This window comes from Oryx dammah, unplaced genomic scaffold, assembly GCF_014754425.2.
Source record: "Oryx dammah isolate SB20612 unplaced genomic scaffold, SCBI_Odam_1.1 HiC_scaffold_28, whole genome shotgun sequence".
Lineage (NCBI taxonomy): Eukaryota > Metazoa > Chordata > Mammalia > Artiodactyla > Bovidae > Oryx > Oryx dammah.
Genome location: NW_024070212.1, coordinates 22,295,375 through 22,310,963, shown reverse-complemented (window position 1 = coordinate 22,310,963; position 15,589 = coordinate 22,295,375). Strand labels below are relative to the sequence as shown.

The 15,589-nt window shown below is 53.5% G+C and overlaps 1 protein-coding gene across 1 annotated transcript in view; it reads left to right on the top strand.

Annotated features, from left to right (window-relative positions):
* Positions 1 to 11,815, top strand: part of PHGDH (phosphoglycerate dehydrogenase) — a 31,245-nt gene extending 19,430 nt beyond the window's left edge. The window contains exons 6-12 of the mRNA XM_040230922.1: positions 3,732 to 3,864; positions 4,368 to 4,516; positions 4,944 to 5,096; positions 8,137 to 8,269; positions 9,336 to 9,466; positions 10,416 to 10,653; positions 11,502 to 11,815. Of these exons, the coding sequence (XP_040086856.1) occupies positions 3,732 to 3,864; positions 4,368 to 4,516; positions 4,944 to 5,096; positions 8,137 to 8,269; positions 9,336 to 9,466; positions 10,416 to 10,653; positions 11,502 to 11,656 (1,092 nt within the window). The 3' untranslated portion in view covers positions 11,657 to 11,815. The remainder of the gene's footprint in view (positions 1 to 3,731; positions 3,865 to 4,367; positions 4,517 to 4,943; positions 5,097 to 8,136; positions 8,270 to 9,335; positions 9,467 to 10,415; positions 10,654 to 11,501) is intronic.
* Positions 11,816 to 15,589: the final 3,774 nt, after the last annotated feature.

Below are 15,589 nucleotides of genomic sequence, written 5' to 3'. Positions count from 1 at the left end.
ATCTCCTCCATCCACAGGCAGCCAGAGGGACCAGGAGCAGTATGACTGGTCTCCCAAGGCTGCCTTCTATGACAGCAGCTAGGAGATCACCTGGGAGCACCACTTGAAAAGCTAGGGTTCCTCTGTTACCCCAACATCAGGACTCTGTCCTGGGGCTGGAGTTGGGGTGAGGAATTTATGCATCCCTTTATGCATCTCCCCGAGGCTCCTCTCTAGGAATAGACGATAAGAACCCGGAAGGGCCTGACATCTATACATTTGACATCTGACCTTTCTTGGACACATCGGAACCCGACTCGGGGTCAGTCTCCTGGGTCTCATGTCACCCTTTTTACCTCCCAGAACATGTCTCCTGGTATAAGAACCCTAGCCCTTAGTTGAGTTCAGCCTCTGTCTCTGCCCTGGGTATTACTGAGTGAAAAATGAGAGCAGGGTAGAATCCTTCCCCTGCAGTTGTCTGCAGATGAAGGAGGTGCTGTCTCTCTGTGAAAGAAAGCTGAGTCAGGGCCTGCTGACAGCCTGGCAGATGCTTATCTCACCTGCACCGCCCCCTCCTCCACCCTCTAGCCCCAGGCACCTGCCGCAGGGACACTGGGCTAGACTCAGCCTGCAGGAGCCTTCCTCGACAGCCCTGTGCTGATTCTTGGCTTCTGAGAGCCCAGAGGCAATAGGGTTGTGTGAACTTGCTCCCTTAGGTTTGGCTGTGTGACTTCTGTTGGTGTCCCTATCCTCCCCATGTTCTGCGTGGAAAAAAAAGTATATCTGGATTAGAGATGAATGGGACATTGTTCCAGCCAGCCTCAGAGCCAGTGGACAAAGAAGACTTGTGGGAACCAGGGCAGAGTCCTCTCCCCTCCCCTGGATGTTTCATTCTCCCCATGAGAAAGGAAGAGTTTACCTCTGTGGAATGGCCATGAGCTTACCATCCTGTAAGGGTGTGGGGGTGGGCAGCCTCTTTCCCCTATACCTCCATGAGGGTAGGAGTGGGACCCACTTGGCTTCTTTGGTGCCACAGAGCTGACGATGAGTGAAAAACGTGGTTCCAAAAGCCACACCTCATTCATAACTGTTTTCTGTTTTTTCTCTAGGAAGGCTGACTTGATCTAGTAATCTGTGCCATGATTTTCTAAAATAACTTTTATATTTCCCTAGCTTCAAAAGAAAGTCATGATCAGTGGGGGAAACTTGAAAGAGTATAGGAAAGCATAAAGGAGAAGAAAAGTTAATTCTACCACCTAGAGGTAACCACTGTTGAAACAGTGGGCTTTGTGTTCTTTCTGTTTGTGTTTGGTTTAATCCTGGGCCGACTCTGAATGTTTTCTCAGGGAGCTTTCTTTTCATGGAACATTGAATTGTTGAAAGCCAGAGGAGGGGTCACTTTGAAATTATCCACCTGCTCCTTTTCTTAAAGTTGAGGATCCAGGTCTGGAGGCACTGACTTGCACCTGGACATACAGTTGACCGCACTTGAGGCCAGACTCAGGCCCACCTCCTGGTCCAGAGTCCTTATCTTGGGTCCTGCAGACCTGCACACCTCAGCCAACTGTCCTGCCTTCTTGAGCATTTCAGTACCTTTGAGATTCTTACGACTTCTACACCTCTTCCCCGTCAGGTAACTGTGGCTGACATGGGCCAGGCCTAAGGAGAGAGCCTAGGGCAGGTCTCTTGGGTAGACCAGGCAGGAAGTGGTTAGGTCTTTGATGCTGCAAGAGAAAAATGCTTCTTACCTAGTTGCACATTCTTCCCAGCTGCTTGTGCTGTCTTGGCAACCGTCAAAGCATCACCCCTGCTGAGAGGTATGTGGCTGGTAGCCAGGATTCTTTCTGATGTAAGAAGAGATGTTTCCATCTCATTCTATCGCTGTTTTCTCAGGTGGGGGCTGTGGGCCTCCCCATTCCACCCCCGATTAGCAGGTAGGAATTAGAAGCGTGGATGCTGGATCCAGAATACTTGTGTCCCAGTTCTACCACTTGCTACCTTTATGACCTTGGTTAAATCATTTAATGGGCTTCCCAAGTGGAATCTACCTGCCAGTGCAGGAGTTGCAAGTTCAATCCCTGGATTGGGAAGATCCCCTGGAGAAGAAAATGGCAACCCACTCCAGTATTCTTGCCTGGAGAATCCCATGGACAGAGGAGCCTAGTGGGCTGCCGTCTACAGGACCACAAAGAGTCGGACACAACTTAGCAATTGAGCATGCAACTCATTTAACCTCTGCCTTAGTTTCTTCATATGTCAAACAGGGAAGTAATAGTATCTAACTCTTCAAGTATGAGATGCATATTGTTGTTTGTTGTTTAGTTTCTAAGTTGTGTTCGCCAGGTTCCTCTGTCCATGAGATTTCCCAGGCAAGCATACTGGAGTGGATTGCCATTTTTCTTCTCCAGGGGATCTTCCGGATTCAGGGATGGAACCCTTGTCCCCCACATTGGCAGGTGGATTCTTTACCAGTGAGCCACCAGGGAAGCCCCATGAGGCACATAGTTACTGTAAAGGGTGTTTGCCATCATCAGCTATGAGTCTGGGCTTTTTCTTTCTTCTCGTGAGCTTTGTCTTCTCTAGCATTCCCTCTTCCCATCGATATGTGATGTACCTTTGGCTGATTTCACGGGGTCGATGAAGTTTACACCCCGAGTTTTCTGTCTGCCCTCATCTCCCAGGAGCCAACCTTCCCTCCTTCTCTGTAGCCTCAGGGAGGTACCTCTGCTTTGGGGGCTGTCCTCTCCCCACCAGCTCAGGCCGCGGTTCTTTCTGGATCCTCCCAACCCATGTTGCCTCTAAGTCTCACTTTCCTCCTCCTGAAGTCCTTCCCCTCCCGTCAAACCTGCCTTGTTGAAAGGATCTGCCTTTATACCTCTGCCTGATCAGTCACCCAGTTACGCCTTCCAAGACGAGATACACTTCAAGCCTTGTGAAAAGAACCTTAGAGAGACAGGACTGTACTCTCCCCACCTGGTGTCAGCACTGGTGTTTCACCCCCTTTCCCGGTGGTGAGTCTGTCTTGTTGATAGCCCTGCTGGGCGCCACCACCACCCTTCTCCCTTACTTCTTCCTTGCTCCGTTGAAGTGGGCGGCGTGCCTGCCCATCTTCTGGCCCGTGGGGCCTCCAGCTGCAGCCAGCTTCTCCCCTCCTTTCCCTCGTGCCCTCTGACCGCGTCACTGCTCCCCACAGGATCATCCTTTCTCACGGGGGCTCCCCACTTTCCAAGGGTGTCTGAGCTCCACTGGTTCAGCCACATACCAGCTGCTCCTGCATCCTTTCATGGTCCAGAGCTTGGAGGTGGGCGAACCTCCCTTTGAATTCTGACCCTGCCTGCTCCAGCATGGATGCCTCACTTCCTTCAGGTCTCAAGTAGGAAGAATAATAGTACCAACCCCCTTGAATTACTGTGAGAGATAAATGGGTATTGTGGTAGTCGCTCAGTTGTGTCTGACTCTTTGCAGTCCCATGGACTGTAGCCCGCCAGGCTCCTCTGTCCATGGACTTCTCCAGGTGAGAATATTGGAGTGGGTTGCCAGTCCCTTCTCCAGGGGATCGTCCCACCCCAGAGACGGAACTCAAGTCTCTGGCATTGCAGGCAGATTCTTTACCATCTGAGCCATGAGGGAGGGAAGGCTTAACAGTAGCGCTCAGTTTAGAGTCAGTGCTCCATAAACGGTAGTCATGATTAATAATACCAGTACTGACAACTAACAGGGACACTTACCCTCTCCCTCTCACATGTCCCCAGACGATAGGCTACGACCCCATCATCTCGCCAGAGGTCTCAGCCTCCTTCGGTGTGCAGCAGCTGCCCCTGGAGCAGATCTGGCCTCTCTGTGACTTTATCACTGTGCACACACCTCTCCTGCCCTCCACCACAGGTAGGTGTGTGGGTTGACCACAGAAACTGCCAACCAGCTAAGGGTGGCCCTCAGTCTGGGCCTTCTGCCCACGCTGGGGACCAGCTATGGTGGGAAGGTGGCCTCCAGATCCTGCGAGCATGGAGCACGGTGATGCTTTGTTACACGGCCTGGCATCAGATCAAGGAGGGGTGAGCTGGCTGGAAATGCACAGGGTCTGGGTGAACTGGGTCAACACGTAGGATCAATGACCCTGTGGATACTTCCTTGGACCACTGCCTGAAGCACTAACATCTCAGGGACATTTGAGATGTTTCTCAACTCAACTGAGTCTGGTCCAAATTCGTCACTAGGACTCCTGGCCCAGAGCATCTGAGAAGGGAGCAATGAGACCAGAGAGATTGTAGTCCCCCAGGAAGGAGGTGTGTGGGAAAGAGCCCGTGGTGGGGAAGGTGGGGCCTCCGGAGCCAGAACAGGTGGTTCCCGACACCATCACTGCAAGACAGCGTCTCCTTCCCTCCCAGGCCTGCTGAACGACAGCACCTTTGCCCAGTGCAAGAAGGGGGTGTCCGTGGTGAACTGTGCTCGAGGAGGGATCGTGGACGAAGGCGCCCTGCTCCGGGCCCTGCAGTCGGGTCAGTGTGCTGGCGCTGCACTGGACGTGTTCACGGAGGTAAGTGCCTGCTTGGCGTAGGGGGCAGAGGGGAGGTGGGAACAAAGGGTCTTGGGCTGGAAGCCCGGCTGAGCAAAGGCCTTGGCTTACTGTCTCTAGTGGGAGAAATTATGTTGCCAAAAATAACACCTCTGTGTCAGGAGGTAGGTAGTATTAACCCATCTTACAGATAGGAAAACTGAGGCTCAGAGAGATGGAGATGTGCCCAAAGCACAGGAGTAGTAAGTGATGGAGCTGAGATTGGAATCCAGTCTCCGACTCTGTCTGTTCTGCTGTGATGGAACATTCATGAGGAAGCTGATTATTACTAAGTCCACTGACCACTGGGCGAAACAGAAGCAGGAGTTGGCATTGCTCCTGTCCTCTCCCCCTCCAGTTCCTGAGGCAGTCCATAGCACCCCACCCAGAGATGTCTCTTTCTGGTCAGGAACCGCCCCGGGACCGGGCCTTGGTGGACCATGAGAATGTCATCAGCTGCCCCCACCTGGGCGCCAGCACCAAGGAGGCCCAGAGCCGCTGCGGAGAGGAGATCGCCCTCCAGTTTGTGGACCTGATGAAGGGGAAGTCCCTGGCGGGGGTTGTAAGTATGCCTGTGGGGCTGGGCCCAGAAGGAGGAGTGTTTTAGCTGGGAATGGGGACCCCGGCCGAGCAGTGACCAGATTCAGCCCTGGGAGCCCAAGATAAGGGACTGCACTTGACAAGCCGGAGTGCTCTGGGTGGGGCGGCAGGAGCTGCCCTGCAGTTTAGCCTTGAGAGCTGAGGCCTGGCACCCTGGAGCCAGCTTAGCTTGCTCTATTGTAGGCTTGCTGCTGAGACACTGGTATTTTTTTCCCCTGCGCCATGCCTCTGGAGAAAGGCTCCTTTGTTCTCTGCAGGCCTTGGGAGTGAAGGAGTGAGGCTGGCGTGATGGCGGGGTGCCCAAGGTTGGGTGAGTGGGGGGGACGGACCGAAGAGAAAGCCTTGATAGGGTGTTCTCACCTCGTCTCACTTTGTAACACTGAGCACATCTTTCATAACCTCCACTTAGAATCCTGTGCAGAGGCCCACCCTGCCCCCACAGCCTTCATCACCCCTGCTAAGGAACTCTCCACGCCTGCTGGCCCCTTAATTTCCCCAAATCGTGACTTCTCGACTGTGCTCAGTGGGCCCTTCCTGGTCCTTTGTTTCTTCTCCACGCTGAACCTGACTTACACTTCACGTCCTGTCTCATTCATTCCATCTTCAGATGGTCCCTAAGCTCCAGTGGGTGCCAGATGCTGTCATAGCCCTTTGGGGACACAGGGGTGAACAAGGGGCGCAAGCGGCACTAGTAGTAAAGAACCTGCCTGCCAGTGCAGGAGACGTAAGAGACGTGGGTTCGATCCCTGGGTGGGGAAGATCCCTTGGAGGAGGGCACAGCAACCCAGTCCAGTATTCTCTCCTGGAGAATCCCGTGGACAGAGGAGCCTCGTGCGCTACAATCCATAGGGTCGCAAAAGAGTCGGACATGACTGAAGCACCTTGGCACGGCAGGGATGCCAGGTGCTTTGCGGGCTTGCCGCGTGCCCCTTCACGAATATTTGCTTGGCCTGTCTCACTTCATCTCAGTCCTTTTGCCATGAGCCACATTCTTGTTATTAAGATTTCATGAGTTTATATTTTAGTCCTTAATTAAGTTTTCAGAGGATTAAAAAAAAAAACATCAAAGCAGGATGTAAGCTTTTCTGCAGCTCGTGTGGCTCTACCCCAGATACTTAACCAATAATGAATGGGGGTGGGCAGGGCTAGAGGGTGGTCCCTGACTTCCTGGCTGACCTTCAGCATAGGGCTTTTCGCTTCTGGGGACAGAGTTATGGCGGGAGAGACACAGGGTGCTTTGTTCAGCCCTTGTTTGAGAGCCCAACTCTCCAGGCCACCATGACCGCTACACCCTGAGAAGTAGGACCCATGAAATGTCCCCTTTTTACTTACGTGGTCAGATCTCAGCCAGATCATTAAACTTAGTCTCAAATTAGGAACAAATGCCTGTTTTACCCTGCAGTGGCTCGGGTACAGCAGGCATTGGTAAGAAAGACCTCCTTGTCACCCAGGAAGCCCCACTGTCCCTCATTCTTTACTGGGTCCTCTCCAGTTCCTTTCTGCTGTGACCTGAGGCACAGACTAGCCTGAGGATCAGGTTGGCACCCGAATGCCTTGGCTCTTCCTGGAGCCTCCTGTTCATCTTCTAGAGAAGATAGATGCCCCTTTTTACTTGGCAGACCTGTGGCGAGCAGCTCCCTGGCCTGCGAGGGGAAGGAACCGGGTGTGGTGCATGCCTGTGGGGCTTCTCCGGTGAGCCCTCTCCCACTGCCCGCTGCAGTTCTCACCCTCCAGCTGTCGCCTGGCCCTTCAGTTCTTCCCTCGAAGTTCTGGGATTCACTGCCCTTTCTTCTGTGCACTTCAGAGAGGATCAAAGGGGAGCCGGCCGTGGGGCACCGTCACACCCGGGACCTCCTTACACAGCAGGGTCTGCTGGGGAGTCCTGCCTCCTCGGATGTTTTCATCATTATGACTCCTTCTTCTTTAATTCCCTGCCAGTTTTCCCTGTGAAAACAGGAATAGAAACTTCCACGTTTTCCTCTCATTACATCTGCCTGATTGATTTGCATCCAACCCCAAGATTCTAATTAAATCCTTCTTAGATGATTCTCTTTACAGGTTGCCTCAGTGCAAGTGGCCAGATACTTAACTCAGAGACATCTTGAGCCACAAGATGAAATAGACATTTTGACCCAGAACATGCTGCTTTGTTGTCAGCGGGGGGTCCAGCTGGCCAGACCCTAGACTTCATAGCATTGGAGGATTATGTGGCTTCTGCCTCTTTGCCACTGCCCAGCAGGCCTGTGGTGGACTTCATAGGAGTCCACATTTGAAGAGTGATAGGATCATCAAAAGTGTATGAATTCAGGGAATTCCCTGGTGGGCCAGTAGTTAGGACTCAGTGCTTTCACTACTGTGGCCCAGGTTCAGTCCCTGGTTGGGGAACTGAGATCCCACAAGCTGTGTAGTATGGCAAAAAAAAAAAAAACAAGTGTATAAATCCAGCCTTACAAATTGTGATATTTAGACAGAATGTTTTGTGACAGTGTAAAAACACACTTAAAATCAAGATAGAAAATAAAAATGAAGGCAGATAGGAAAGCCATTCTAGAGAGACCCACCACTCTAGGTCTAAGTGATCTGTGACCCTCCACATGGTTTATGTCAAAGACCCATTTTCCTTGTTTGCACAGGAAAATCAGATCTCTGGTGGAGTTGGGGAGGGGTGGCGGCACATTCAGAGAAGAGGGAGATGTCCCTTCCCTCTCTTCCCTGCTCCCCTTTTGGCAGTTTGAAGTGGGGGAGCCTTTTGTGTTTAGGGGAGCCGATAGGGGGAGCCAGGGAGCTGTGCCGTTTTCTGGCTCTATAGTGCTCCTCAGCGACAGGAACAAGCTGTCATCTTGTGGGTGGCTGATGAAGGTTATCACCCCAAGGCACCCAAAAACCAGGCTGGCCCCCTGCTGCCTGCTCTCCACGTGGAGCTAAGGCTTGGGAGCTGAGTTGGGCAGGGGTGCCCTGTCCCTCCCCTTCCTGACCTCGGTCCTGCTCCCCTTTCTCTGCAGGTAAATGCCCAGGCCCTTACCAGCATCTTCTGTCCACACACCAAGCCTTGGGTCAGTCTGGCTGAAGCTCTTGGGGCCCTGATGCAGGCCTGGGCTGGGTCTCCCAAAGGGACCATCCAGGTGGTGACACAGGGTGAGTTGGGGACTCTGCAGAGGGAGGGTGAAGAGGGCTGTGGACTCTGCACCCCAGCGGGTGTGTCTGCTGCAGGCCACAGACCAGCGAGGGGCTCGGAGATGCCCCTGTTCTTGTTACCTCACGTCTCACATTCCATCTGAGTATGGCTCGCTTGCTACCAAGTGAGGACAGAAAGGGAGGGGCACACAAAGTCATTGGGAAGTCTGCTTAATTTTCGTGAGTCCTGTTAGGCAGTATTTTTAAACTGTGCACGTTTGGGATGTGAGAAGGACCTCCGCAAGGTTCAGAGCTTCCTGTGGGAGGCGGTAGGATGGGTGGAGGGAGTCCGGGAGAAGCGACAGAACCTTTATTTCGGTTTTGATCCAGTTGCTTACCTGCCCTGGGACTTCCCCTTCTCTGAGCCGTGGGTTCTTCACCCGTGAAGTGAAAGCTGAGGCGGGTGTGTCAGACAAGGCAGGTGCTGGGGGTATTTTGTGCTCTGGAACATTCTAAGGTGGGCTCTCCGGCAGGCTGACGTCCTCAGGGGCTCAGCTGGGGAGTGGGTCCCCTGTACTCTGCAGAGGCCTGTCCTCCCCATTGACTGTTGGACATCTGCTCACTTGCGGAAAGGCTAGAGTGGTAGGGTGGTGGCGGGGTAGACTGCTAGCATTGCCAATACTTGGAAGGGGCAGAGCCAGGGAGACGAGGCAGGGAGGTGGGCTCAGGTGCTTCGGTTGCCCCTTTCTGCCTCTACTTCCTGAGACCAGCAAGGGTGTAAGTGCCAAGTAGGGGTGAGGGTACAGGCAGACCCGGGTGGCTGGGCCAGGGACAGTGGAACTGGGCTGGGTTCTGGAGAGGAGTGTCTTAGAGTGAGAGCCTCCCTGGTGTGGACCCCGAGTATGTCCCCCACCCCTGGCTGCCTCTCCATCGCCCAGAGGGAGGCAGAACTGCCCAGCAGCCTGGGCTTGGGCCCCCCCAGGGCGGTGAGGAGCCGTGTGACCCAGGGCTGAGGGCCAGCGTGCACCGCCCGCTCCCGTGTTTTTCAACACACAGCGCCCTGACGGCAACTTCTCTCCGTCCCCAGGATCATCCCTGAAGAACTCTGGGAGCTGCCTGGCCCCCGCCGTCATCACTGGCCTCCTGCAGGACGCGTCCCAGCAGGCGAATGTGAACCTGGTGAACGCCACGCTGCTGGTGAAAGAGGCCGGCCTTGATGTGCGCACCCTCCCCTCCCCTCCCCTCCATCCCTTCCTCTCCACCCCTCAGCACTGCCTTTCTCCCCTGTGTTCAGAGCTCCTCTCAGCTCTGCTCACTGATGGGGACCCCCCCAGGGTGTGAGTCCTGTTGGTGACAGTGCCTCCCTGTGGGAGACAGCCATGACCTCCCCCGTGCCGGCCCCCGAGCATCAGCATGAGAACTGACACCCGTGAACGTGCTGTGTGCATAACTGCTCCGTGAGCAAGAGGGCCAGCGGGACCCCCACTTCACAGCCAAGAAGGAGATCTCAGAGCCCAGCTGGGAGCTGGGAGGTGGCCCCGCATCAGCTTCTAACTCTCCATCCAGCACTCCTTTACCTCCCCACCCAGGGTCTGGGCTAGTCTGCAAACTCCAGGAGCTCGCCACACATCCTCTTATCCTCTGCGGCCCCTCATGGCTTCCCTTCGGTGTCTTCCCTTCTGGTTCCCTTTTAAGATCGAAGTCTGTGTTTCTTAGCCAGTGGGAGCTGGCGGAGGCAGTGGGCAGTGAGCTCCCAAGGCCCCCTTCCTCTCCTCCGCCTGCTCTCTGACATCCTGGGTTGGCCACTGCTTCTGTGCAGGGAGCAGGAAGTCAGCACCGGAGGGACCAGGCTGGACCACCTCTGGTGGTTGGGCTGCCTGTCCAGCCCTTCTTCAGGGATGATCATGGGGACAGAGAGAAGTCTGCCTCCCTCCCTCTGCTTTCTCCTCCTCCCACCCTCCCCTCCAAGCCTTTACCTGTATCTGGTAGATCTCTTCGCCCTCCTTCAGGGAGGAAGCTCATGCTCAGGGGCGCCAGGCTTGCCCATCTGCCCTCTCCCCTGACCCTGAATTGCTAAGTGTGGCGGCCAGGCTGATGCCCTACAAATTGGCATTTAGGCCAAGGGAGGGAGTAGGAGTCACTGTGCCTCTTTGCCTCCTCTCTGCAGGTGACCACCTCCCACAACCCTGCCACACCAGGGGAGCAGGACTTCGGGGAATGCCTCCTGACCGTGGCCCTGGCAGGTGCCCCCTACCAGGCCGTGGGCTTGGTCCAGGGCGCCATGCCTGTGCTGCAGGCGCTCAACGGAGCTGTCTTCAAACCAGAAGTGCCTCTCCGCCCGGGCCAGCCCCTGCTCATGTTCCGGGCTCAGGCCTCCAACCCCGCGATGCTGCCAACCATGATTGGTGAGGAGGGCCTGTGGGGCTGGCCAATGCCCTGGGGGCAGGGACGGCTGTGTGTGTGCGTGCGTGTGTGTGTGTGTGTGTACAGTTCTGTCCTGGGATTGGGCTCTGTGAATTTCTGCCTCCTTCAGCCCCTCTTCATGCCTGCAGGCATCACTGTATCTGCAGCAGGTTCCAGAACATGTGGAACTGAGAGATTAATTGCCTTATCTGAGGTTGCAGAGCCATGCAGCAGGGGTGGGACCCCAGAGCCCCTGTTACTAGCCAGGTGCTCACCACGTTAAGGACTCAGTTTGAGACTGCTTGTAGAAGTGTATCCTGGAGTTCAGAGCTATTGAGTTGCAGGTTTCCTGATGGCAGGGCTGAGTGGTGGTCAGCCTGATCCAACAAAGCCTATCTGAGCATCCCCTCCAGCAGTCGTGGGCATCTTGGACCTGCCTCAGGCCCCTGGCACCAAACCTGCTCGGGGTCCTGGGGCACTTCCAAATATGGCAGAGAATGAGTGTCCACAGGCCTCAGGGGGCCTGATATCAATGTCCTTGCCAGATGCCAAGAGGAACTTTCCCCTGCTTTTCTCCCTTGCTGATGGTCCGGATAAAAGTGCCAGCCAGCAAGTCCAGCTGGTGGCTTTGGCTCTTTGTGGCTAATCTTCCCTCCCCCGCCTTGCCTGATGGTCAGGGTGTTCCTGACAGGGAGCCCTTTGTTGCCTCTGTCTCAGCTCTTCAATTCTGAGACCACCACCCCCTGTTGCAACACTGATGTCAGAAATCAAGACTTGTGAGCCTGCTCCCAGCCTCCTACTTCTCCTTCCCCTGTGCCTGGTGCTAACCAGGGGTTTCTTCTACTTCCAGGCCTCCTGGCAGAGGCAGGGGTGCAGCTGCTGTCCTACCAGAGCTCCGCGGTGTCAGATGCGGAGACCTGGCACGTCATGAATATCTCCTCCCTGCTCCCCAGCCTGGAGCCCTGGAAGCCACACGTGACGGAGGCTTTCCAGTTCCGCTTCTAACCTTGGGCTCTCCTGTCCCAGCCTCGTGGGATTTTCTGAAGAAACATATCCACTGGGAGAGGAGATCCACATTTCTGGGGCTGACACTGCTTGTGTCTCCTCTGAATCCTATCCTCCTATGGTACAGAAATCACCTCCCAATAAAGAGCCTACCCTCTACTCTCTGGGCCGTTTTGTGTTGTCATTACCCGGAAGAGCCACCAGAGGGCATCCGCGGGCAGCCATGGGGCTGGGCTTTGGCTGCTGGCGAGTGGGATACTTAAAAGGGAGACCCATAAAGAGAGATCTAGATGGGTGGACTACATGTCTGTGTGGGGGTGCTCTGAAGAGGACCCTTTCCCTGTGTCTCAGGTTTTTAAGAGACATTTTTATAGGAACAAACCTCAAGGATTTGAGCAAGTGCCTGTGCTATTTTGGAGTAGGAAATGGCAACCCACTCCAGTATTCTTGCTTGGAGAATTCCATGGACGGAGGAGCCTGGTGGGCTGCAGTCCATGGGGTCGCAAAGTCTGTGCTATTTTAGATTCCCCCTTCTGGCTGGGAACATAGAGGCACACTGATAAATGTAACTCACCAAATATGTACAGCACTGTGTGCCAGGCATTGGGTTAGATGTTCTGCCTAGGGGGAGGTTTACTAGAGCTCAGCTGCTTCTGTAGACATCTCCCTCTGCTGCAGGACGGAGCACCAGGACCTTGGCAACAGTGAGGAAAGAGCCACAACAGGTGTGTGTGAATTCTGTTGAGACCAGAGGAGAAAGTCATTTGAGTTGAGGATGGTGGCTCCCAGGAGATGTTTGGAAAGGTTTCATAAGAGGAAGAAAGGGTGAGGAAAGGCATGGGGCCTGAGGATATTTGGCAAATTCACAAAGCCAGTTTCGTACGGTGTGTGTGTGCACGCCTGCTCAGTTGCTTCAGTCATGTCCATCTCACAACCCTATGGACCATAACATGCCAGGCTCCTCTGTCCATGGGATTCTCCGGGCAAGAATACTGGAATGGATTGCCTTGCCCTCCTCCAGGGGATCTTCCTGACCCAAGGATCGAACCCACGTCTCTTGCGTTTCCTGCTTTAGCAGGCGAGTTCTTTACCACTAGCACAACCTGGGAAGCCCCAGTTTAGTATGGGATAGACAGTATATCACTTGATTTTAAGATTTTCATGAAACATGTCAGAACAGTACTCCTGTGCCTGAAGGGTTTCACCCTTTGAGGGTTGCTTTCCCTCTATCAGTAAGGGATTGTCTATTCCCACCTCAAACCCAGTAGCACCTGTTTTGGAGACTACCCCAGGCTGAGAAGGCCCAATACAGGGTAACTGATTGCCCTGGCAGCAGCAAACCCATTCCTGTGGCCTCAGTGCTGTGACTGAAGGTCCATAGAAACTCCGCCTATAGCCACTCCCTGTGCTGACGTCTGCCAGGAGCTCATAACGTGTCAGGGCCTTGCACACCTGGAAAGGGATGGACTCGGACATGAACAGCAAAGTGGCTTGGAGCTGCTCTGACCTTGAGCACAGTGTTTCACTCCATTAAGCCTTTGTTCCCTCATCAGTTAGAGGGACAGTGAGACCTCTCAGGATTGAATGGATAACAACTGATTTGTGGGAAGTGCCTAAGGCACTTGGTCAACATTGATTCCTTCATCCATAGGCCTTTCTTTCAGAGCAGATGAGCAGATCTCACTCGAGGCTCTTACCTAGAATCCTGTGCACAAAAGGGCCCTCCCTTTGCCCTAGTAGTAATGTTTTGCCAGATCTAGACATGGTTATCCTGACATCAGACAACCCATTCCCTCCAAATGGAAAGAGATCTTGCATAATGTAGCATCTGATTGTTGGGGGGGTGGGGTGCCACTGGAGCCCACTACTAGCTAGAAAGACGGGCTGGGATTGATGAAGTTAAACTTAGTTAAATGTAAAGTTGAGCTCAGAAGCTTCTCTTGGTGGCTCAGTGGTAAAGAGTCTGACTGCCAATGCAGGAAACACAGGTTCGATCCCTGATTCAGGAGTACCCCCACATGCCGCAGAGCAACTAAGCCCATGCACCGCGAGTACTGAGCCTGTGCCCCAGAGCCTGGGTACCACCACTCTGGAGCCCATGTACTGCAGCTACTGAAGCCTGCATGCCCTGGAGCCTGTGCTCTGCAACAAGAGAAGCCACTTCAATGAGAAGTCCGCATACCGCATACTGCTCTCTCCAATAGAGGGCAGCCCGTGCTTGCCACGACTGGAGAAAGCTCAAGCTCGAGCGCAGAAATAAAGACCTAGCACAGCCAAAAAAAAAAACCATCGAACACAACTTTCAGCTTCCCAAACTCCTCTAGACAGACCATATTTTGTGCTCTAAAGTCAGAGTAACCCAAAGTAATTTAGAATTACTCAAGTAATTTAGGAACCCAAAATTACTTGAACAGCCCTCAGTATCTTCCCTAGACATGAGTAGCCAGTGAAGGCGTGGGACATTCACTGCATCACTTTGTCCACATAAATGCTCCTAAATTTAAAAAAGCAAGTGTGTTTAAGATCCAGCTGGTGCTGGTTACTCCTTCACGTTGGTCTGTGGTTCGTGGTGTCTCCATACCACCTAACCTTAGAGTGGAATTCCTTCTTGTGTACCTTGGCTGGTAAGCAGGGGTTTGCTTCCCGTGGTGGAGACAGCACAAATGCTGGGACAGGAGAGAACTGGCTTCGGAATGCTGACTCCTAGAACTTTGAGGTTTAGAAATGTGTCCATGTGTGTCTAATATGTCCTCTGAGGAAAGGAAGTTGCCTCGTGGTCAGTAGACTGGCTCACTGAGCACATTTTTTTTTTTTTAATTCATTCATTTTATTTTTTGACTGTGCTGGGTCTTTGTTGCCGTGTGCAGGCTTTCTCTAGTTGCAGCAAGTGGGGTCCGTGCCTGGGCTTCTTGTGACTTTTCTTGTTGTGGAGCACAGCCTCTTGGGCATGTGGCCTTCAGGAGTTGTGGTGCACGGGCTTAGCTGCCCCATGGCATGTAGGGTTCTCCCGGACCAAGGATTGAACCTGTGTCCCCTGCATTGGCAGGCAGACTCTTAACCAGTGGGCCGGCCACCAAGGAAGTCCTCCCCATCTGTTTTAATATGATATGTAGGTATTCTTGATTGAGATGCATAAAACAGGCCACAGTACCCTTCCCTAGTCATCACTCCATCCTCTTTCCTGCTCTAGGTCGTCCCGGGTGACTGTTTTGCCCACATAGGGAAGTTCTTTATCTGCATGATAGCTGGCCTGAAGGTGAAAATAGTGACTGGGCAACTGAAAAATCATTCCCTTATCTGCTGACCTGACGCAGGAGGAGGGGGCTTTCTTCGGAGTCCGTTTTCATGAAGTGGATCCAGAGTTGCCAGAAGAAGGCCTAGGGCTTAGTATCAAAGTTAGTGACGTGGAGGAGTTGAAGAGGCTGGGAGCCTCTGTCTGTGTGGTAGTGACGATGACCAGCGCCCTTCTGGGTGCCATGCCGCCGAGCCAGGGCTGACGCTCAGCTGGCACCCTGTTATCTTCACTGTTAAATACTAATATTTTTAATATCACCCCCACAGTGCCCAAATGACTCCCAAGTGGAGGCAGTCCTGGTTCCGGCACTGGGGGACACAGAAGCTCCTGATTGCTAAGGCCAAGGGAGAGATTTAGCACCAAGACCCCCCAGTGAACTCTATGGAGGGACGGCAAGGCCCCGAGTTCCCTTCTTCAAGAATTCAGATGACTGTCACACTGAGTGGAATAAGTCAGACAGAGAAAGACAAATATCATACGATATCATATTGGTTGGGGGCTTCCCAGGTGGCTGTAGGAGCAAAGAACCCACCTGCCTATGCAGGAGATATAAGAGATGCAGTTTCAATCCCTGGGTCAGGAAGATCCCCTGGAGGAGGGCATGGCAATCCACTCCAGTATCATATTGCTTATATGCA